Source organism: Calonectris borealis, chromosome W, assembly GCF_964195595.1.
Source record: "Calonectris borealis chromosome W, bCalBor7.hap1.2, whole genome shotgun sequence".
NCBI classification, from domain to species: Eukaryota; Metazoa; Chordata; class Aves; order Procellariiformes; family Procellariidae; genus Calonectris; species Calonectris borealis.
The window spans coordinates 42,187,598-42,210,533 of NC_134351.1; the positions used below are offsets into that span (position 1 = coordinate 42,187,598).

General features: G+C 40.6%; 1 protein-coding gene across 1 annotated transcript in view; it reads left to right on the forward strand.

The window, feature by feature from the left end:
* Nucleotides 1–22,936, forward strand: part of LOC142075067 (junction-mediating and -regulatory protein-like) — a 99,824-nt gene that overhangs the window by 14,443 nt on the left and 62,445 nt on the right. The window contains exon 2 of the mRNA XM_075136072.1: nt 16,505–16,678. Coding sequence (XP_074992173.1) covers nt 16,505–16,678 — 174 coding nt within the window. The remainder of the gene's footprint in view (nt 1–16,504; nt 16,679–22,936) is intronic.

Sequence of the window (22,936 nt, forward strand, 5' to 3'; positions counted from 1 at the left end):
AAAGGCAGCCAAGTGTTATGCCACAATTGATATCGCTAATGCGTTCTTCTCAATCCCTTTGGCGGCAGAGTGCAGGCCACAGTTTGCTTTCACTTGGAGGGGCGTCCAGTACACCTGGAACCGACTGCCCCAGGGGTGGAAACACAGCCCTACCATTTGCCATGGACTGATCCACACTGCACTGGAACAGGGTGAGGCTCCGGAACACCTGCAGTACATTGATGACATCATTGTATGGGGCAGCACAGCAGAAGAAGTGTTTGAGAAGGGGAGAAGAATAATCCAGATTCTTTTGAAAGCTGGTTTTGCCATAAAACAAAGTAAGGTCAAGGGACCTGCACAGGAGATCCAGTTTTTAGGAAGAAAATGGCATGATGGACGTCGTCAGATCCCAATGGATGTGATCAACAAAATAACAGCCATGTCCCCACCAACTAGCAAAAAGGAAACACAAGCTTTCTTAGGCGTTGTGGGCTTTTGGAGAATGCATATTCCAGATTATAGTCAGATCGTAAGCCCTCTCTACCAAATGACCAGGAAGAAGAACATTTTCAAATGGGGCCCTGAGCAACGACAAGCCTTTGAACAAATTAAACAGGAGATAGTTCAGGCAGTAGCCCTTGGGCCAGTCCGGGCAGGACAAGATGTAAAGAATGTGCTCTACACCGCAGCCGGGGAGAATGGCCCTACCTGGAGCCTCTGGCACAAAGCACCAGGGGAGACTCGAGGTGGACCCTTAGGGTTCTGGAGTCGGGGATACAGAGGATCCGAGGCCCGCTACACTCCAACTGAGAAGGAGATATTGGCAGCATATGAAGGGGTTCGAGCTGCTTCGGAAGTGGTTGGTACTGAAGCACAGCTCCTCCTGGCACCCCAACTGCCGGTGCTGGGCTGGATGTTCAAAGGGAGGGTCCCCTCTACACATCATGCAACCGATGCTACGTGGAGTAAGTGGGTCGTGCTGATCACACAACGGGCCCGAATAGGAAACCGCAGTATCCTAGGAAAATGAGAAGCAATATGCCCTGTTCACTGATGGGTCCTGTCGCCTTGTGGGAAAGCATCGGAGGTGGAAAGCTGCTGTATGGAGTCCTATATGACAAGTCGCAGAAACTGCTGAAGGAGAAGGTGAGTCGAGCCAGTTTATAGAGGTGAAAGCCATCCAGCTGGCCTTGGATATTGCTGAACGAGGAAAATGGCCAGTACTTTATCTCTATACTGACTCATGGATGGTGGCAAATGCCCTGTGGGGGTGGTTGCAGCAGTGGAAGCAGAACAACTGGCAGCGCAGAGGTAAACCCATCTGGGCTGCCGCATTGGGGCAAGATATTGCTGCCCGGGTAGAGAACCTGACTGTAAAAGTACGTCACGTAGATGCTCACGTACCCAAGAGTCGGGCCACTGTGGAACATCAAAACAACCAGCAGGTGGACCAGGCTGCTAAGAATGAAGTGGCCCAGGTGGATCTGGACTGGCAACATAAAGGTGAATTATTTATAGCTCGCTGGGCCTATGACGCCTCAGGCCATCAAGGAAGAGATGCAACATATAGATGGGCTCATGATCGAGGGGTGGACTTAACCATGGACGCTATTGCACAGGTTATCCACGAATGTGAAACATGCGCTGCAATCAAGCAAGCCAAGCGAGTAAAGCCTCTTTGGTATGGAGGACGATGGCTGAAATATAAATATGGGGAGTCCTGGCAGATTGATTATATCACACTCCCACAAACCCAACAAGGCAAGCGCTATGTGCTCGCCATGGTGGAAGCAACCACCGGATGGCTGGAAACATATCCCGTGCCCCATGCCACCGCCCGGAACACCATCCTGGGCCTTGAAAAGCAAGTCCTATGGCGACATGGCACCCCAGAAAGAATTGAATCAGACAATGGGACTCATTTCCGAAACACCCTCATAGACACCTGGGCCAAAGAGCATGGCATTGAGTGGGTCTATCACATCCCCTACCATGCACCAGCCTCCGGAAAAATCGAACGATACAACGGGCTGCTAAAGACTACGCTGAGGGCAATGGGTGGTGGGACATTCAAGCATTGGGATACACATTTAGCAAAAGCCACCTGGTTAGTGAACACCAGGGGATCTGTCACTCGAGCTGGCCCTGCCCAATCAAAACCCTTACGTACTGTAGATGGAGATAAAGTCCCTGTCGTGCATATGAGAAATATGCTGGGGAAGACAGTCTGGGTTACTCCTGCCTCTGGCAAGGGAAAACCCATCCGTGGGATTGCTTTTGCTCAAGGACCTGGGTGCACTTGGTGGGTAATGCGAAAGGATGGGGAAGTCCGGTGTGTACCTCAAAGAGGATTTGATTTTGGGTGAAAATAGCCAATGAACTGAATTGTATGATGTTAATTTCTATATAATACTGTGTGTCATCACTCTTGTGGTTGCTATATGTCATATCAATGGTATTGCAGTTAGAATCACCCAGATTAATCTAGAATGAACTCTTATGAAACCGAGCAAAGTGCAATGCTGATAGAACCAGACGAGTGCAGCGATAATGGAACCAGAACTGGCCTTAGCATGCAACAGTCCAACACCACACACCATCTCTCCTGCCCTGAAGGACTGTTATGACAGATGGAGCCCAAAGTCATGGACTAAATGAACTCAGTGGACATTTTAGAGGGATGGCCCTTAGACTAATGGAGTTGTATCTCTGTGTGTGTATATATCAAAAGGCAGGAAAAGTGGTGGTGATTAATTGGAATGTATGGGAAAGTGTGAGACCTGGGCGTGATGTAGATGGTGTAGAATAAGGGGTGGATACTGTCCTGGTTCCAGCTGGGACAGAGTTAACTTTCTTCCCAGTAGCTTGGGGGGTGTGCTGTGTTTTGGGTTTGGTATGAGAGGAGCGTTGATGGCCTGTTGTTGTTGGGTGGTGCTTGCTTTTTTTTTTCCGGCCTCCCATTCTCTGCCAAGTGCAGTGGAAGCTGTCGTGGGGGGGAGCATAGCCGGGGTGGTTGACCCAGCTGCCCAGTGGGGTATTCTATACTATGTGATGTCATGCTCAGTATAAAAACTGAGGGGGGGGGCTCTCCCCCGTTTGTGACACGCGGTCAGCGGGTCGGTGAGCAGTTGCATTGTGCATCGCCTGCTTTGTATGTTCTGCTATTGTTGTTGTTATCATTGTTGTTATTACTGTTCTATTTCGTTTCATTTCAATAATTAAACTGTTTTTATCTCAATCCGTGAGTTTTCCTACTTGTGTCTTCCCGATTCTCCCCCACATCGTACCGGAGGGCGGGGTGTGAGTGAGCAGCTGCATGGTGTTTAGTTGCTGGCTGGGGTTAAACCATGACATATGGGATTTCAGGAGTTTCTTGATGTTTCTTTCCCACAGCATTATCCTGGAGAAACTGGCTGCTCGTGGCTTGGACAGGTGTATTCTTTGCTGGGTAAAAAACTGGCTGGATGGCTGGGCCCATAGAGTTATGGTGAATGGAGTTAAATCCAGTTGGTGGCTGGTCACAGGCAGTATTCTCCAGGGCTTAGTTTTGGGGCCGGTCCTGTTCAATATCTTTATCAATGATCTGGACGAGGGGATCGAGTGCTCCCTCAGTAAGTTTGCAGACGACACCAAGCTGGGCGGGAGTGTTCATCTGCTCGAGGGTAGGAAGGCTCTGCAGAGGGATCTGGACGGGCTGGACTGATGCGCCGAGGCCAACTGTATGAGATTCAACAAGGCCAAGTGCCGGGTCCTGCACTTGGGTCACAACAACCCCATGCAACGCTACAGGCTTGGGGAAGAGTGGCTGGAAAGCTGCTCAGCGGAAAAGGACCTGGGAGTATTGGTTGACAGCCCGGCTGAATATGAGCTAGCAGTGTGCCCAGGTGGCCAAGAAGGCCAATAGCATCCTGGCCTGTATCAGAAATAGTGTGGCCAGCAGGACTAGGAAAGTGATCATGCGTCTGTACTTGGCCCTGGTGAGGCCGCACCTTGAATACCGTGTTCCGTTTTGGGCCCCTCACTACAAGAAGGACATGGAGGTGCTGGAGCGTGTCCAGAGAAGGGCAACGAAGCTGGTGAAGGGTCTGGAGCACAAGTCCTATTAGGAGCTCTAAGGGAACTGGGACTGTTTAGTCTGGAGAAGAGGAGGCTGAGGGGAGACCTCATCATGCTCTACAAGTACCTGAAAGGAGGTTGTAGTGAGGTTGGTGTCGGTCTCTTCTCCCAAGTAACAAGTGATAGAATGAGAGGGAACCGCCTCAAGTTGTGCTTGGGGAGGTTTAGATTGGATATTAGGAGAAAATTTCTTCACTGAAATGGTTGTCAGGCCTTGGAACAGGCTGCCCAGGGAAGTGGTTGAGTCACCATCCCTGGAAGTATTTAAAAGATGTGTACATGTGGCACTTCGGGACATGGTTTTCTTGGTGGACTTGGCAGTGTTAGGTTTACAGTAGGACTTGATGATCTTAAAGGTCTTTTCCAACCTAAATGATTCTATGATTCGATGATTGATATTTTAGCTAGTCTTTTATTAGTAATAGTTGGCTGTAAATGTGTTTTTTCTTTTGGGCTTTTTGGGATGTTGTATTCAACTTTTAAATAAAAAAATTATTATTTTAGCTTAGAAACTTTAAAAATTGTATTTAGTCATGCATAATGCTGTTTCCTCCTTAGACCTGATTTTCCATGATTTCACCGTTGTATAAGGTGCTGTAGAGGTTGAAAACATTTTGAAGCATACCAGCCTTGGGAAATCACACAGAGGGCCATTTGAGTTACCTATCAGCTGTTTTCTAAGGTTTAAAGGCGGCTCATCAGCTGTGCTGTTGCAGGGAGCTGAAGCACTGGATCATCAGCTTGCTGGTGTTGAAAGGGAGGGATCATATCTCTTTCCGTCCTTCTGCTTTCAGCTTTGTTTTCCTTCCTGTTGTGCTTCTCTGTCCTTGCGGTATGCTGATTCAACTCAGTAAACCTCAGTAAATTAACCCAAGAGAAACTGCAGAAATAACTGAGTATCTCGCAGAAAGCTAGTTTGTTGAAGGGTCTGAGAAATACCAAAGCCAGTGCAGTGGAGGAAGAGTGCACCTGAGAGTAGAAGGAATAAGGAACTGGGGTGGAGTTGGAAGAAGAAAAGGAAGAGGGATGGGAAGTGGGATCTCCTTTCAGTAGAAGCAAGCCATTAGCTCATTTCAGCTTTAAAAAGTAAATTCACCCTTACCAGTCCTTTGAATCTGGTATTGTCACAATGCTTTACTCCCTTTGAATTAGATTTTTAAATGTCTTAATATTAGATTAATATCAGACATTTGAGAATATCTTCTACCATGCCAAATGCATTGTACAACTGGTAAGAGTACTAATTCAGTGCTGATGTTGTGATTCCCATGAGTTGACTTCAGAGTGAAGTTAATTATACCTTTTAATTTTTTTTCTTCCCATCAAATTTTCACCTTTGTTTTTGTAGAAGAATACTTGTTCTTTAGCGGAGTGGGTGTTTGGCTAGGTCTATGTGTCCTGATATTGCAAACCTTACACAAAGAAAGGGTTTTTAAGAGTAGTGTCATAATACCTGCTAAGTAAATGTTTTCATTGTATGCAAATATTAGTTTGTCTAGGCGGTTGTCAGTTTTGAGGTTCTTGAATATGTTTTCCTGACTAATAGCATAGTTCAGAAGCACGGAAGAAAAGAGGGTCTGTGGACCAAAAGTTAATGTATTTTATGGCATGGCATGAACACTTATGTAATGTATCTTCTCAGTCTTCTGGCTTTGGATTATTTTTTTTTTGATCTGACTCCTGCAGAAAAAAAGTTACTTAGAACTCATTAGGACATGAGTAAAATAGAGCTCTTTGCCAAGCCTTCAGGGTGAGGTGTTGCCTAGAAGTCTTTGTTCAGAGTTACCATGTTCCAACTGATCAGTGATTCATTAGTGAATTTATCTTTTAGTTATATTGCCCCTTTCCAAAGGGAAGGAGTCCCAGACTGCCATATTAACTTTGAAATATGGCGAACACATCTATTTTATTCATCAAGTTGCATTACAACGTAAATACTTATTTCTGTGTTACTAACAGCAGAAAAAAGCCTAGCACTCTATACAATGAGCACTCCTATACAATTAGCCCTTGTTTGCTATGATTTCTGTAGCTTATTTGTGGCTGTGCTATTCCAAGTAATATACTAAATTCAAACCTGTTTTTTTGGGCACTCATTTGGTGTGATAGTGTAACTCAGGAGTGGCACAGCCATGTCACACAGTAAGGTAAGGTGATCAGACAAGTACCATCTTAAAATAAAAGCAACTTTACCATCATGTTACACATATGTTTGTCTTGTTTACAGAAAAGGAGATGCATAGTTTCTAATTGACATCTCCCTCTTGAGCTTTCAGAAGAGATCTGGTGCGCCATACATTGTTGTCAGAGTTGTTGGCAGCTTTAAGCCTGAGCCTTTTGATATTCCAACAAGTTTTTTTTATATATATATATATATATGTACACACACACACATACAGTTCTGCTGAGACTTCTATTTAGAATTTTGTGTGGGAGGAGAGAAGATGCATTGTTCAGTAATGATGCATACATGGAAATAATGTTTTGGCTCACTTGGCTACATTAAAATACTACTACAATTTTTCTTACCCAGTAGTTCAGTTCTTTTCCTTTTCTGCGGACTTGTATTACAGGTAGTGCATTTGAGGTGCATTTTGGTAGGCAGTGTAAATGAACTTGATAAAAGTAATTGTTACTGTCCTAGGAGCTGTTAACCTAAGTGTAAACGAAGATAACTGATATGAGTGAAAGGAGGCCAAGACAGCCAATCTGTAGCGTGCTGGTCTTAGCCTTCTGGTGTGCTCTCTGCACTCAGGTACTCGGGTACACAGGCTCTCTGCACGTAGGTAAAAGACTGTCTTAAACGGAGTTTAAAGAGAAATTATGTGGCTCACTTGATATGAGCAGCTCTTCACAGGCCTAGAAGACAGCATGAAACATGTTATGAGTGTGTTCCTTTTTATTTCTTGTGTTTTAAACACCCTGTGTTTTACTTCCCAGTATCTTTTTTTGGTTTTTTGTGTGTGTTTACTGTTTGTTTCTTAGAGTAACTGCAAACTTTGATGAACTTGTTTGTTATGTGCGTTTTATGTGTACATTTGGTTTGATTATTTTAATTAGCTCAGTCCTTCTGTAAACAGCCATTCAGAAAATCCCCCCAAAATCCAGACAATAACCTTTGCTATGCATTGGCATACACTTCAAAAGCCTGGTTGAAAAAATTGAACTTGCAGTCTAAGTTCAGTTGCTAAAATTTTGCATCCAAATTTTATGTACTCTGGAGCTTTAATTCTTTGGAAGTCATTGTCTGGAGCTCATTGCAAGTGTATCAGCAGGAGGATTTGGTATTTTATACCTAGGACTGCTGTTCAGTGGAAAGGATGGAGTATCTAAAAACTACTCTATCTGCAGTACTGTACTTCTCTCTGAAAACAACTATTCTTAGTTTTACCTGTGATCTTAAATATGCTTCTCCAATTAAAAATCTTTAGAATTCTTCCTGGAAACGGCAAGTAATACTATCAGGCTTCTGAGAACCTAAATTCATAGGAGAATAGGGTATTCTGTAACTACTGTTATTCCAAAAATATGAAAAAGCTTAGGAAGAGACTGAAAAATATCTTTATGGCTTGTTTTAGTTAAAAATGGATGTGTGTCATGTTGCAATGTTTTTATAACATACACAAAATAAAATGGGAATAACAGCGCAAGTTTTGGGAATAATAGCAAAGGAAATGTAAGACTTGACTCTTCACTAATTAAATCAAGCTTTGGATTATGCTCCCAACTGAGGGCAACTTGCACATAATTGCACTGTCCTCTGTAATGCTTTTAAAGCTTTATGGACAAAATATTTTTTTTTTAAATACTGAAGACAGAAATAATCTTTTTTATATCAGCCCAGCTGATTGCAACAGATGCCGGAGCAGTGCGAGGAGCACCAGCAGTGGCGGCAGCAAGCAGTGGCGGGACACACATGGACAAGGAGAGGCTTGTCTGAACAGGGGGCGTTCCCTGAGCAACTGACCCTGGACCCACTGATTGGATGAGACAACAAGGGGCGGAGCCTGCACCCAGCAGTGTGGGAGATTTAAACAGGCAAAAACAATCAGCCCAGCTGATTGCAACAGACGAGCATATATATTTCCCAGCGAGCAGGTGTGGGGTGGTAGGCAGCATGGTGATCACCTGGCAAAAAGCAGTGTCCTCTGCTTCTCCTGAGCTTCTAGCACCTGGTAGAACCAATGCAGCCACACACAGAGCTCCTGTCAAAGCATGCGACCGCTCAGGTTTCTGGCTGTGGCATGTGCAAAGGGATGTTCCTGGAGGTGGAAAGCGATAGCAGGCAAGCCTGTGGGAGGTGTGACCGGATAGATGAACTGCTCTGCTTGGTGGCCGACCTGCAGGAGGAGGTGGGCAGACTGAGTAGTATTCAAGATTTTGAGAAGGAGATTGATCAATGGAGCTGTACTTTGCCATTTCTGATGCATGCAAGCCAACTCAGCATGGCCACTATGGAGGCAGGACCAGGATCTGTTTTGTGCCAGGAGGAAGGCAACATTACAAGGGATAAGGAGGGGTGGAAGAAGGTTACAGCACGGAGTGGTAAGAGAAACCCCTCCTTACCCTCTAAGATACCCTTACAGAATAGGTATGAGGTCCTGGGTACGGTAGACGAAGCGCATAATGAGATAGAGGAGGAACCTGCACAAGCAGTCTTGCCAAGGTCAGAGAGACCAACCCCTCACAACAAAACCTGCATGAAGACCAGCGCCGAGAAGAAAAAATGGCGAGTTATGGTTATTGGTGATTCCCTCCTGTGCAGAATGGAAGCACCCGTTTGCAGACCGGACCTTCTTTTCAGGGAAGTTTGCTGCCTCCCTGGGGCACAAATTAGGGATGTCACCAGGTGACTGAAAAGCTTAGTACAACCTTCAGACTACTATCTATTCTTGCTCTTTCACGTGAGTACTAATGATGTCGCAACAAAAAGTCTGAAAGAGATTTCGGAGCCCTGGGAAGAATGCTAAAAAATTTAGGAGCACAGGCAGTGTTTACCTTGATCCTCCCAGTAATGGGGGGAGACTTTGGAAGAAACAGGCGAGCCCAGGATATCAATACCTGGCTCCAGGACTGGTGCCTCTGCCAAAACTTTGGGTTTTTAAACCATGGAAGAGCCTTAGAGACACAAGGTATGCTGGGGCCTCTCGGGATCCCAATGGGGAAAACACATCTTTGGGCGTAAGCTAGCGGGACTGATCGAGAGAGCTTTAAACTGGAATTGATGGGGGAAGGGGATACCAACAGGATTGCAGTAGGTAAGCCAAGGGGTTGGCATGGCATTGCCTGAGGGTGGCAATGCTAGTGGGAACATTTACACTGCTCCTGGGAGCACGGAGGGCTCAGGAGCGTATCTGAAATGCTTGTACACCAACACACGCAGTATGAGAAACAAACAGGATGAACTGGAAGTGTTGGTCAGCTCCCAGAGCTACAATCTCATTGGTATTAGTGAGACTTGGTGGAATGAGTCCCACGACTGGAGTGCTAGGATGGAGGGTTACAGGCTGTTCAGGAGGGATAGGCAGGGCAGGCGAGGTGGAGGAGTTGCACTGTATGTAAGGGAGAGGTTTGATTGTACAGCCCTTACAGTTAGTGATGATGTGGTTGAGAGCCTCTGGGTGAGGATTAGGGGGATGGAAAACAAAGGAGTTGTCGTAGTGGGTGTCTGCTACCGATCGCCCAGCCAGGATGATAGCACTGATTGAGTTATTCTATAGGCAATTAGGAGAAATCTCTGGATTGGTAGCCCTTGTCCTTATGGGAGATTTCAACTTCCCAGGCATCAGCTGGGAATACCATACTGCTGTGACGAGCAAGTCTGGGAAACTCCTAAAGTTTGTGGAAGATAACTTCTTATCACCAAGTACTCAGTGAGCCAACTAGGAAAGATGCCCTCCTAGACTTGTTGTTTGTGAATAGAGAAGGACTTGTGGGAGATGTGATGGTAGGTGGCTGTCTTGACCGCAGTGATCACAAAATGGTTGAGTTTAACATTTTTGGGGTAATGAGAAAAAAGGTCAGCAGAGTTGCTACCCTGGATTTCAAGAGAGCAAACTTTAAGCTATTCAGGAAGCTAGTTGGCAGTGTCCCCTGGGAATCTGCTTTTGAGGGCTTAAGGGTCCATGAGAGCTGGTCAGATTTTAAGAACCACCTTTTAGAAGCACAGGAGCAGGCAATTCCACTGTGTCCAAAGTCAAGCTTGGCTGAACAGGGAACTCCTTGTGGAGCTCAAGAGGAAAAAGAAATTGTATGATTTCTGGAAGTGAGGTCAGGCTTTGCAGGAAGATAACAGAGCCATGGTTTGTATATGCAGGGAGAAGACATGAAAAGCCAAAGCTCAATTAGAGTTGAAAGTGGCCAGTGTTGTGTCAGACAACAAGGGCTTTTTTTTTAAATATGTTAATAGCAAAAGGAGGTCTAAAGAAAACATTGGACCGATACTTGTTGAAGATGGTCATCTGACTAATAGGGACGAAGAAAAAGTGGAGGCATTCAATGCTTTTTTTTTGCCTCAGTCTTTAATAATATGGATAGACCTTGGGCTGCCCGGTCCCCTGAGTCGGAGGACCACGATTGTGGGAACAGTGACTTTCCATTTGTGGACACTGAAATTGTAAGGGACCAGCTGTATCAGCTGAATGTTCACAAGTCCATGGGGCCTGATGGGATTCATCCCAGAGTACTGAAGGAGCTAGCGGATGTTACGGCAGGACTCCTCTCGATCATCTACCAAAGGTCTTGGGAGTCTGGGGAGGTCCCCGCTGACTGGAAGCTAGCCAACATTATTCCAATTTACAGGAAGGGCATGAGGGAAGACCCAGGGAACTACAGGCCTGTTAGTCTAACCTCCGTTCCTGGAAAAAATTATGGAGAAGATTATACTGGGTGCTATTGAAAGGCATTTAAAGAACAATGCAATCATCAGGCACAGTCAACATGGGTTCACAAAGGGAAAGTCCTGTTTAACTAATTTGATATCCTTCTACGATAAGGTCACCCACCTAGTGGGTGAAGGGAAGGTGGTGGATGTGGTTGTGTGTTTTTTTTATTTTAGTAAGGCTTTTGATACTGTTCCTCACAGCATCCTTCTGGACAAGTTGTCCAACTGTGGGATGAGCAGGTTCACAGTGCGCTGGGTGAAGAACTGGCTGAAGGGCAGAGCTCAAAGGGTTGTAGTGAATGGGGCTACATCTGGCTGGTGACCGGTCACCAGCGGTGTTCCTCAGGGTTCAATTCTAGGGCCAGTTCTGTTCAATATATTTATCAACGATCTGGATGTAGGAATTGAATGCACCATTAGCAAGTTTGCTAATGATACCAAACTGGGAGGTGCTGTTGACTCTCTCGAGGTACGAGAGGCCTTGCAGAGGGATCTGGATAGGTTGGAGCATTGGGCTATGATTAATGGGATGAAATTTAACAAGTCCAAATGCTGGATTCTGCACCTGGGACGGAGTAATGCTGGGTACAAGTATAAATTGGGAGAGGAGTGGCTGGAGAGCAGCCCTGCAGAAAGGGATCTGGGGGTGCTGGTCGACAGCAGGCTCAATACGAGTCAGCAGTGTGCCCTGGCAGCCAAGAGGGCAAACCGCATCCGGGGGTGCATCAAACACAGTATAACCAGCCAGTCAAGAGAGGTGATTATCCCGCTGTATTCAGCCTTGGTGTGGCCTCACCTTGAGTATTGTGTGCAGTTCTGGGCCCCGCAATTTAAGAAGGATGTTAAGGTCCTTGAATGTGTGCCCAGAGGAGGGCAACAAAGCTGGTGAAAGGGCTGGGAGGCATGTCCTATGAGGAGCGGCCAAGGACTCTGAGTTTGTCTAGTTTGGAGAAAAGGAGGCTGAGGGGCGACCTCATTGCTCTCTGCAGCTTCCTGAGGAGGGGAAGTGGAGAGGGAGGGGCTGATCTCTTCTCCCTGGTATCCAGTGATAGGACGTGTGGGAATGGTTCAAAGCTGTGTCAGGAGATGTTCAGACTGGACATTAGGAAGCATTTCTTTACTGAGAGGGTGGTCAAACACTGGAACAGGCTTCCTAGAGAGGTGTTCGATGCCCCAAGCCTGTCAGTGTTTAAGAGGCATTTGGACAATGCCCTTAATAACATGCTTTAACTTTTAGTCATCCCTTAAGTGGTCAGGCAGTTGGACTAGCTGATCGTTGTAGGTCCCTTCCAACTGAAAATATTCTATTCTATTCTATGTCATCCCCCAGGGCAGGTACACCAAGGATTACTTTGGCCCACAGGCATTTCAAGAGATACATATCCCTCTCTTCCAGGAGGCTTGAGCTATATAGTTCAAATATATGTGCTGTTAAATTGACAAAAATGTGTTTCCTGCTGGCTAGAGTCTATCTGTGTAATAGTTGCCTAAAATATATGGATTTATTTAGTTGTGAACAACGTAACATCTGTGAAGCATGATTCTTAAATAAATGCAGTATTAAATGGGTATGGTGCTAGTCAGGCCTGTACAGGATATTATTACTCTACCCTCTTCCACTCACTTCTTTAAGTAATATAACTAAAAGTTGTGAAAGAAAAAATTCATACCGAGACTGTTGAATTAAATGAACAGTAACACTGAATGTCTGTATTGAGAATTAATCATGAGTGGGGCATAACATATGCCACAAAAATTGTTCATGTATTTTATGCTAACACTTTGAAAATTGCACAGTTTCAAGGTACCAGGTTGGTTTAGGCATTTGGCCAGATTAACCAGTGTCTCCATCTTACTAAAAGGTATTAGCTGAATTTTCATGTTTCTAATATAGCGTATCATCTAGGTACTGCCTGTGTGAAAATCGGAACATACACAGTTAAACTGCTTGTGAGTCTATGGAGGGCCTGGTTTGCCTTATGACATTATTGATTCAGTGGATTCTGTGCTAGACCCAGCATTATTATCTGATAGTCTGAATACTGTCTGGATGGCAGCCAGCTAAAAAAAAAAAATATGCTTCAGCTGACTTTGATCCAGAACAGGAAAGCTTCCATTGGACTGCTTTATAGAGCAAAGTGGAAGAGGTCCTCTACACAGCTAGCTTAGCACCATCTGTCTCCTATGTCAGTGGCCCATTTAGGACTGGTAGCACTAAAGCAGCCTGGACTCTTCATCAGGCTTACAAGGCTCTGTCTAGAAGGAGAATCGAAGCTATCAATCTTCTGTTCATACCACACTGTATTGGTGAAGACTGTTCTTCTAGTGGTAATCACATCAGTTCCAAAAAGTGAGAGAGAATAGTTTGACCCTTCTGTATTCCCTTAAACGTTATGTATCATAACTATAATTTCAAATGCATGTCATAATTTCTGTGTTGTTTTTCTTTTCCAAAACTGGAATTTTTCATACTTCTTCGGACTCTTCTTTCTCTCATGTAACTTTTAACCCAAGTGAAATTTGAGGCAGCAATTTTATGGTGTTGATCTGACAGGACAAAATAATTTCAGTGTGCTTTTGAGCTGGTTTGCAACCTTTATAGAAAAGGTTAATGTTCAGGTGTTTTTCCCAAAAACGCTGTCTGAATGAGCCTTTATAAGAACGTGTTAATAGATGGATGGGTATATTGAGGCTGTCTGTAACCAGTGCTTGCAGGTTGGTAACCTTCCTACCTGTTTTGAAGAATATCCCTATTTGATAGCTCTTTGGTTTTTGCTCCAAACCAAATAAGGTGATACTCTCTTGTTTCCAAATCAGTTTCCCAGTTTTGTTATGTCTTTTCTGGCAACTGTAGTTTAAATGAAACTTCATCACCATTTTCATTCAAAAAGGTCTTCATTAGGCACAGGAAATGGAATCTGTGTGGATCCTTGCCTTAGGAAGGAAGAATGGTTGCTTACCTTGTGTTAATAATTTAAGAATATATATGTTCTGTATAAATAACCTGCCCTCACTTGTATTTTTTTTTATTGGGGGTTTGGTATTTCTGAAGGAGTTGAGGAGTACCTCTAGGCTTAGGATTGGAGAAACCCCGGCAGTAGACCAAATAGAACTGGACATGGACAAGACCTTGAAACAATGCCTATTTACTTATGATCTCTATGTGCATCTCTCTGTTCCTGAAATGAGATTGATTCTCTTTTAAATGGTGATAAGTTTTCTCTAATCTTTGTCATTTTTTGTTGCCCTCTAGGATTTGTATTGTAGTAGAATAGTAGGGTTTCACGATGAAACAAATGTGTAAATTTATTTAATAAGCAGATACTAATAGCCTAAGCAACTAAAAGGAAACTAACATTACAGTGTGTTGTAGAGCTGCTGCTAATAATAGAGACCCTTCTTGTAATGGGTGGCTTGAGAAGAAAGGTTTGTTTTTTTCACTACCTTGACAGAGGGATAATTACAGCTTTGGGACTGCTAGAGGGTTTCTGATAGTGCCAGGTGGAAGTAGGAGAAGGCTTGAATATGGCAGCTCTGTTTTGAGGCACTAGCAACAAGCAAGAGGAGCTGAGGAAGAAGGTGGCTTTATAGACCTAGATGGTTAAATCTGCTGGTGGGTTGGATTAATGCATGAAATCCATAGGAATTTAGGACTCAAACCCAAGAGCATCTGGGATGACTTCTGTCCCTATAACTGCAGGCTAGGTTATGTGCGTTTAGCCCAGGAAATTCATAAAACGTTAGTTTTACAGACTGCAAGCCACAAAGCACTACTCAGTACTCTCAGTGAGAACTCAGATGCCACAGAATATTGTATGCTGCTGGAGGAGAGCAGAAGGGCGTAGAAAATGAGCTTGCAATAGGAACAATTTCCTAGGTGAAATTGTTTAGGTAATACAACAAATTGTCTCATGCTGCTGAGGAATGTCTCATCTGTTCTACACCATCTCTCCCAGACCTTTCATCTCTGCTAAGCCTTGCTGAGGGAAAGCTCTTCCTGGCTTGTCATCTGACAATCATTTTAATGCTGAACATGTAAATAAAGCTACTATAAGCCTCTCTGCATTCTGCTTTGCATCCTGTCTGTAATCTTGGCCAATCTTTAGTGCTTCAAAGGAGAGAGAAAATCTTTTCTTATCTGGTCAGGTAACTGAAACACAGTATAGTAACATAAATGTAATGGAGCAAACCGAGTAGACAGTATGGTAATCAAGACTTCTCTTGACTGTCCTGGGATATAAATGAACCAGACACCAAAGGACTGTTGATCAAAGCTTCAGTTTCTAATCTACAGTTCCCTCTATTTTGTCTTCCAATAATAATACTTGATGCAGTTGAGTATACGGAGAATATTTCATGTAGGTTTGGCATCCAACTTGAATGAACAGATAGAAGATATGATGTGCTTATTCCATAGTGTTCCTAATCTATGTTAAGTTTAAATAAACTTGGACTGTGAATATATGCTTTTGAGATGATAATATTAAAGGACAAGAGATTTTGACTTTGAAAATTACATGAGGGGAATTAATTTCAGATAGTATTGTCTTTGTAAATACATCAAGTACTCCACATGTCTGTATGAGATTAGTTTTTGCTAAACAGTTGAATATTTTTTAGAAATGGTAAAAGATTCCAGCAGCATGTGAGGTCTGCCCAGGCAAATGCCCCAAATAGATGCAAAACAAACATATAAATTAAAAACATATATTGTAGCAAATTTGTACAAACAAATGAATTTTCGGCTTCATAAGAACTAAAGGAAGGAATGGACAGACTTTGATGTTGTGTTTTCTTATATGAATTAAAATATAAATTATTTTATTTTATTTGAAGTATTTTATTTAAAGCTTATAATACTTAAATAATTTTTTTTCTTTTTTTTTTTTTAAATAATGGAAACTTTGTGGATTTGAACTTTTATGCCTAAACTGTCTAGGGAAAAATAATAAAACGGAAGACAAAATTACCAGAAATGCAGATCACTGTTTTGTTTCACATAGATTCTTGTCCGTGTCTGGATCTGTGTCTGGATCTGCACTGATATAATGGGGCTGTGCAGGTCCAAAGTACAGATAGGTAAAAAAAAAGAAGCCTAGAAAGATCAAAATGTGACTTCTCTTTTGTCTCCTTTCCTATCGCTCCTTCTCCCCTCATACCTGAAAGTGGGAAATGTGTGAAGTAGCTTATTTGATTACTGCATTATAGATTCTTGTACTAAGTTGCTTTTTGTGCTTTTTGCTCATACTCGTTACCTTCCAAAGATTTTTGAAAAGAAAAAATTAATAGGAGTGGCGCACACTTTGAGTTAAGGTTATCAGAGACGTGCTCATACTTGACTGGCTAAATTCAAGATGTGGGTGGGGTTTAAGATATAAATTTTTTTTTTATATGTCTGAGTGATTTTGTGGGGTAAAGAAGATAATACAAAAGGATAGGCTAAAAAATGTTTTTTTAAATGACTGTCACTTTTAGCAGGAATGTTTGAACACATTCACTAAAATAGCACTTCTTTTTTTACAGCTTCTGGAAAAACATAAGAACACGGAAAGCATGGTAGAGCTGCTTGAACTGTATCAAATGGAAGATGAAGCCTACAGTAGTCTTGCAGAAGCTACCATGGAGCTCTACCAGTACTTACTACAGCCATTCCGAGATATGAGGGAACTTGCAATGCTTAGAAGACAGCAGATAAAGGTATGGTAAAGGTAACTGAACTTCTTATTAATGGGGAAATCATGCTTTTCCGTTACTATTTACTACTTTTATTATGCAGTATATGCAGTGATGGTTTCTCCACTAAATGTTGACCCTATTTTTCTGGTTCCTTCACTCAGAGGAGTGCTTTTGAAGAGTGAGAATGTCTCTGACATGTAGCTAACCATCAACTGTTTAACTTACTGTGTTTGACTGTTTAAATTCATTGTTGAATTTAATAAGTAAAACTTACAATTTTGTGATTACTGGGAATACTGACTAATACATAAAACAGAGAGAGACACATGTTGTACAGTATCTATGTGATTGTTAATTCTTTTAAAAGATTCTACAGGAAGTTACTTTTCATTCTAGTTTTCTGAGATAATCTGATAAACCATGAGAAGTCAGTAGTTTCTCATCTCATGTTGTGAAACACTTAAACATGGAAGTGTATTAAAAGTATGTAATTTGTTGTAACACTCTAACAGTATATTTTCCTAAGAGCTAAAAAAGTATAACCAGCTGAAGAATACTACATTTTGGTAAAACTGTTTTATAACGCATATATGTGTTTTATTTAAAAATAATTCTAATTTTAAATACTTAACCAAAAATAACAAATGTCATCTTTATTACATCTCAGAAGTACTTTTGATAAAATCAGCAGTTCCTATGCAGATTAAGACTGTAGCCTTCTGATTCTTTTAAAATATGTATTGTAACATAGAAGCTAAAATGTTTTTTTTTTCATTTAATCTGTATTGCAAATGTCAGTTTATCTGTTTGGCACCTTATTCAGTTAGCCAACATTGTTTTTACTGGTTTCAATTTAAAAATATAGTGTTTTTCTCTGTGTTTGAGTATAGAATGAGGGAGGCAGGCAAGAGGATTTACGATTCCAAAACTAGTTTTATTTTGAGCTATTGCTGTGTCTATAAAGTAATTTTTCAGAAAGTTCAGCAATCTGAAACTAACTCTGTGAGATAATGTAATGATATTTGAACTAAAAGTGCTTCCCCCCCCCCCCCCCCCAATGATAAATGTTGCTGCATGGAGAATTGGGATGAATATTTTTTCAGATGTATTATACTGTTGAAGATTATGCACGATACATTTAATAGAAAGCCTTCTTCAGCATGATGAAATAGTTCCCATTTTATCTGAATTTGTAGCTGTAGCACGGGAAAAGATGATTGATTTTTTTGTTTGGTTGGTTTTTTTTGTTGTTGTTCTTTTGTCAAACAAGAGAAGGTAAATATCGTATTGAGTATGGAACATGAATTAAGAGAGTCTCTCTCTCTCTCTCTCTCTCTCTCTCTCTCTCTCTCTCTCTCTTTTCATTGATCTCTTGGATTTCAGTTTTAAAATACCTAATTTTTAATTTTTCCTGAAAGAATAACCTTGGTAAACTTCAGAGTCATGTTCTGTGGTTAATTACTTTAGTCGTACATAGTTGCATCTAATATGACTTCCCCCCCTTCATTGTGTGAGAGGAAGCAGTACTTGTATCTATGATGACAAAATATATATTACACTGGGTAGCTAGGGTAGAGGAATTGGTTTATAAATAGAACTTGTGCATACCGTGGTTTGTGTTAACTTGCTGCATATTTTTTTCTGGAAGGCTTAATAATGGAACAAAGATCCTTAGGTTTCTCTAAACCCTTATGACAGGGATTAGCTCCATTTTCATGCATAACAGGAGTATTTCTGATGCTTACTATCTCAGTGAAATGGGAGTTGTGAACATATAATACTGTTTAAATATAAAGACTGACAAGGAGAAAGATAAAGTTTGGATATAGGGCAGAGTAAGGATGGAAGAAACTGCAGAATGAGTTACTAAAATGAAAAAAAAAGTTACAAGGATAATTAAGCTTGAATACAAATATCGGTATTTAGTCAAGATTGCCCTATGCCTTCTGTAATTACTTTATTTAACATTTTTAGACTTTTTCTGTATTAGGTATCTGTCTTTGATTTGTGGGGAAGTTGTTTTAGTTTGTTTTTTTAAGAATTTGGGTTTTTTAATAAGTATTTTATTTTAATCAGTTTAATTTTGTTTGTTTTCAGAATGAGATTAGGAAGAAATTAATTGCTTTGCCTGTAATCTTTGAGAACAGTGTTTAGTGTCCTCTTCTTTTGGAGCAAGACATAAAAAATGGAAGATGTATCATCTGGGTGTTAAATTTCTGCTGTTGCTGTGAAACTTTAGGCAAGAGACAAGCCTACAGGAGGGAAGGGAGAAACAAACACCAAATTCTGTGCGCTCAGTGGAGGCTTGTTAGAGTAGGACAGCTGAATTCTCTGCAGATTCTTCTTTTTTTTTTTATTTTCTTCCCCTCCAAACAAACAAAAAAAACCACCAGGAAAAAAGTTCATAACAAAGTTAAAGCATTTAGAAGCTTGAAAATGCAGATTAGTGTTGTCCATGATAGAAGTCTTTTTTCTTTTTATCTTTTAACTTGATTGTATGCTAGATTTTCAGGTGTATTTTGCCTCATTTAGTGTGAAGGATGGATCATTTAGTATGGGTGAGGAATCAAAGCTGTACTGTGAAGCACTTAAATATTGCTGAATTTGGAAAACAATGAAAAAGGTACAAGATTATGGAAGGAGAAAAGGATGGCTTATTATGAAATGGAACACAACTCTGGAAAACTGACTTCTGCCAAAATTTCTATTTAATTATGTACTAGTGATCTGACCCTAGAACAATGCATTCAGCAGTGATGTTTCTTTTTTTGTGTGTGTGTTTTTTTTTTTTTTTGGGCTCACAGCTTCAGAAACCTAGTTTTGTTTGTAGAAATGCTTAATATTTGTAAGTGCTGCTCAAATCCATGGGGACCTCCTTCTAAACATGGCAAAATGCTTACCAGATATCATGCGTTCTTGAAAAAAGTGGACATTGCAAACACAGCAGTGTTTGGGACCTACTTTTTTGTTTTTTAAATAATATGGGAATAATCCTGCTCACCCCAAGGCCTTTGGGGGGGGACACAAATAAAAGCCAATTTGTAATGAACTGTGTTATCAAATTGAGAACTACTCACCAAAGAAGCAATTCTGTACTCAATTCAAGATTAAAACGTAAGATATGCTTACTAGACATATTCTGTATGTCTACTATGACCATATTTTGTATGGTAAGTGCAAAAAGTTGTATTGATAAGCCAGCCAAACACTCAGAACTATAATTATGTTCACGGAATGCTGGAGAAGGTATAATAAAGGAATTGAAGACAGTATTGTAATTTATATACACATAAAAGCTGTGCTGAATTTGTATAGGCATTTTTAAATGTCACTATTTCTGGACTGTTACTGTTTTAGATGTAATAATATGTAAAGACATTCAACCAGTGAGTTTTAGCATGTTAATTTCACTGTTTGGATTACTGGTCCATTTCTTCTGATTTCAGACTCTTGGATGTAACATAGGCATCAGGCAAGTGAAGCTTGATATTCTGTTTTATCTGTTTTGGGCTATCTGTATATTTCCCCCAAAATCCTGAAGACAAGTATAAACTTAAAACCAGAGTGCAAATGATATTTATAGATTATTTTATCTAGCATTTTGAATTCTAAATGGATTTTAAGATGCTCTTTTTTCTAGAAATCAGACTTCTAATGAACTAAAAAAAGCTGTAATATTTTTGATCTTAATGTTTCACATTTATACCCACAAATTTTTCATTTATCAAAATGGATCATTTCCCTGTGAAAATTTAGCAATTTTTTTGTATGTTAAGAATACACATTGCCATAGCAGAAAAGTGGGAAGTAGTAGGCATCAGTAGCTGGAAACCTGAAGGTGAAATACTTCTCCTGAAATTTGGAAGAAGCAGAGTTAGCTACCTGTGCTCTGGTGCCTTTGATTTCAGATAGTTAAATCTTATTTTTTTTCAGATTCTCCATATATAGTGCAGTCGTCTTCTGAAAGTATGGAGGGGAGGGATCGGTTCTAGTGGTTGATATTTGGCTATAGAACTTACTGACAGATTAATAGGATCAAGCCTTAAGCCCTTTAAGACCAAGATATAAAGTGGTCTTTGATACAGGTTACCAAATCTGGTTATTTAAAAACAAAAAAAACAAACAAAAAAACCCAAAAAACAAAACCCAAAACATTTCAGAAGAATAACTTCATGGGCAAAAACCCAAAGCCTTTTATGTATGTACAGTTGTATTCACTGGCCTTCACAGAGAGAAAGAAACTACCTTCTTATTTTGAATTTTTATGGTCTTATAATTGTGGACCAGTACTTCACAGTCATGGTGAGTAGGCACTGTGATCAAACCCCAGGTGAAATCAATGGGAGGCTTTCTTTTGTTCATGCTTTTTTCTTTTTTTCTTTTTTTTTTTAAATGTGCTTGGTATTAGACTATAGATAAAATGTAAGATAAATTGTTTTATAACCTACATGTAGATGCCAGCAAAACTTTGACACAAGCATTCTTGAAGGTCTGAGTTAGACTGGATTTGCTTAACTGAGCACTGATAATATCTTGATACAGGTGAGAGACTACAGTCATCATTACCTCTCAATTCATCTTCAGGAAATGAGAACATTAAAATGTAGTTGTACATTAAATATATTTAAAAGCACTCTTAGTTTCATTGCATACGTATTTATTATCTTCACTGACATGTTAATTCACTTGAATGTGAGGGGTTTTTAAGGACTTTAAATATACTAATGTTGAGGTCTAGCACTGAAAATAAGAGAATAGAGCAGCATATAGCTTGATAATTCATCAAATTCATTTTTTTGAAATTGCAGAATGCTTTATTAGTCTATGTTGTGCTTCTCTTTCAAGCTCCTTTGAGCAGATACTAGTGTTAAAAATCTAAGTCTGGCTCAAATGTCTATGGATTTATTTGTTGGTTTAGTACTTGGTGGTGAAGTGCAGTAATGAACCTTATAGCTAATTTGATTTTGATTTGTGTAAAATGAAATACTTTGAAATAAAATGTTCAGTGCAACATAATTTAACTTTTGGTTAAAAAAAATGTTTTCGCAAAGTATGAAACAAGTTCAAAGGAGAACATAAGTTTAAAGTTTAGTGATGAGGATAGCTAGCAAAATCGATAGAATTACTCAAAAAATACTTAGAGAAATACTTGGGGAAAAAAAAAATCTCTCAGAGTCAACTGAAGATGTTTTTGGGAAGGGAGTGGACATAAATGCTTCATACTTTTAATTTGTAGTCTTGCTTCCATACATCAAATGGATGAGTTCTGTATTACTAAATCCATGTTTTTATCATTGGCTCTAGAATAACTGATGTCTTAGTGAGCTGGTTTTTGAACTGTGCGGTGGTTTGTTTTTTTTTTTTAAGTCTTAATATTTTTGAGTGCATGGTGGTCTTGCAGTGAAAAACGTGAAAACAAAGCTACATAAGGTGCATTGGAGGACACTAAAACAGCGCTGATTTAAAATGTATAGATTACTTGCATGGCAATCAGCTCAAATTCATTCCCAAGTTTCTTTTGGTATATCTGTAGCTGAAGATGTATCCTCACATCATCAGAAATCATGGATAAGCTTGGCTTTTGAAAAACCTGTAGAGTAGGGAATAAATGGTAATCTTAAGTTTATGCAAAATGGCTAGATTTGCAAATGAAGGTAATAAACTTTGTTGAAACTATTGCTTTCTTGTTTGAGGAACTGGTATAATATGCTGAATTATGCTGTGATAGTCTTTATAGTCTCAAAGTCTGTTTAGGAAGGGCTGTATGCCAGTTTCTGTTTACATTCTAAACTATAAATCCTGCAGATTTATTATATAGCTTTTCTTTATGTGAACTCATACCAAAGTGTTTTGCTGACTTAAAATCAGTATTTTATGGGCTTTCTGAAAAAATAGTGCTCTAAACAGGTGATCTGATGGAAGGCAGGCTGGTAGTCTGAGTCAGTGAGGAACCTGAACTCTTGGTATGAGATTGCTGACTATAAAACCATGGCATGTATCTGATCACTTAAATCTGCCTATCTGCAAGGTGAATGGAGTACAAAACTGCTCTGGACGTTCAACTGTAAAACTGACTAACAAGAGTTGTAGAAAAATCTCATTATGTTTGAATGCTAAAAGTTTTGTGTTTTGTTTTTGTGTTTTGTGTTTGTTTGGTTTGGTTTGTTTTGTTTTTTAAAGTTCCCTTACAAAAGGCTGGGCTGGATAACAAACAAAATGGCAGGTGAAATTGTCAATAAATGTAATGCATGTGCAGAAAGGTGATGACAACCTCCAAAA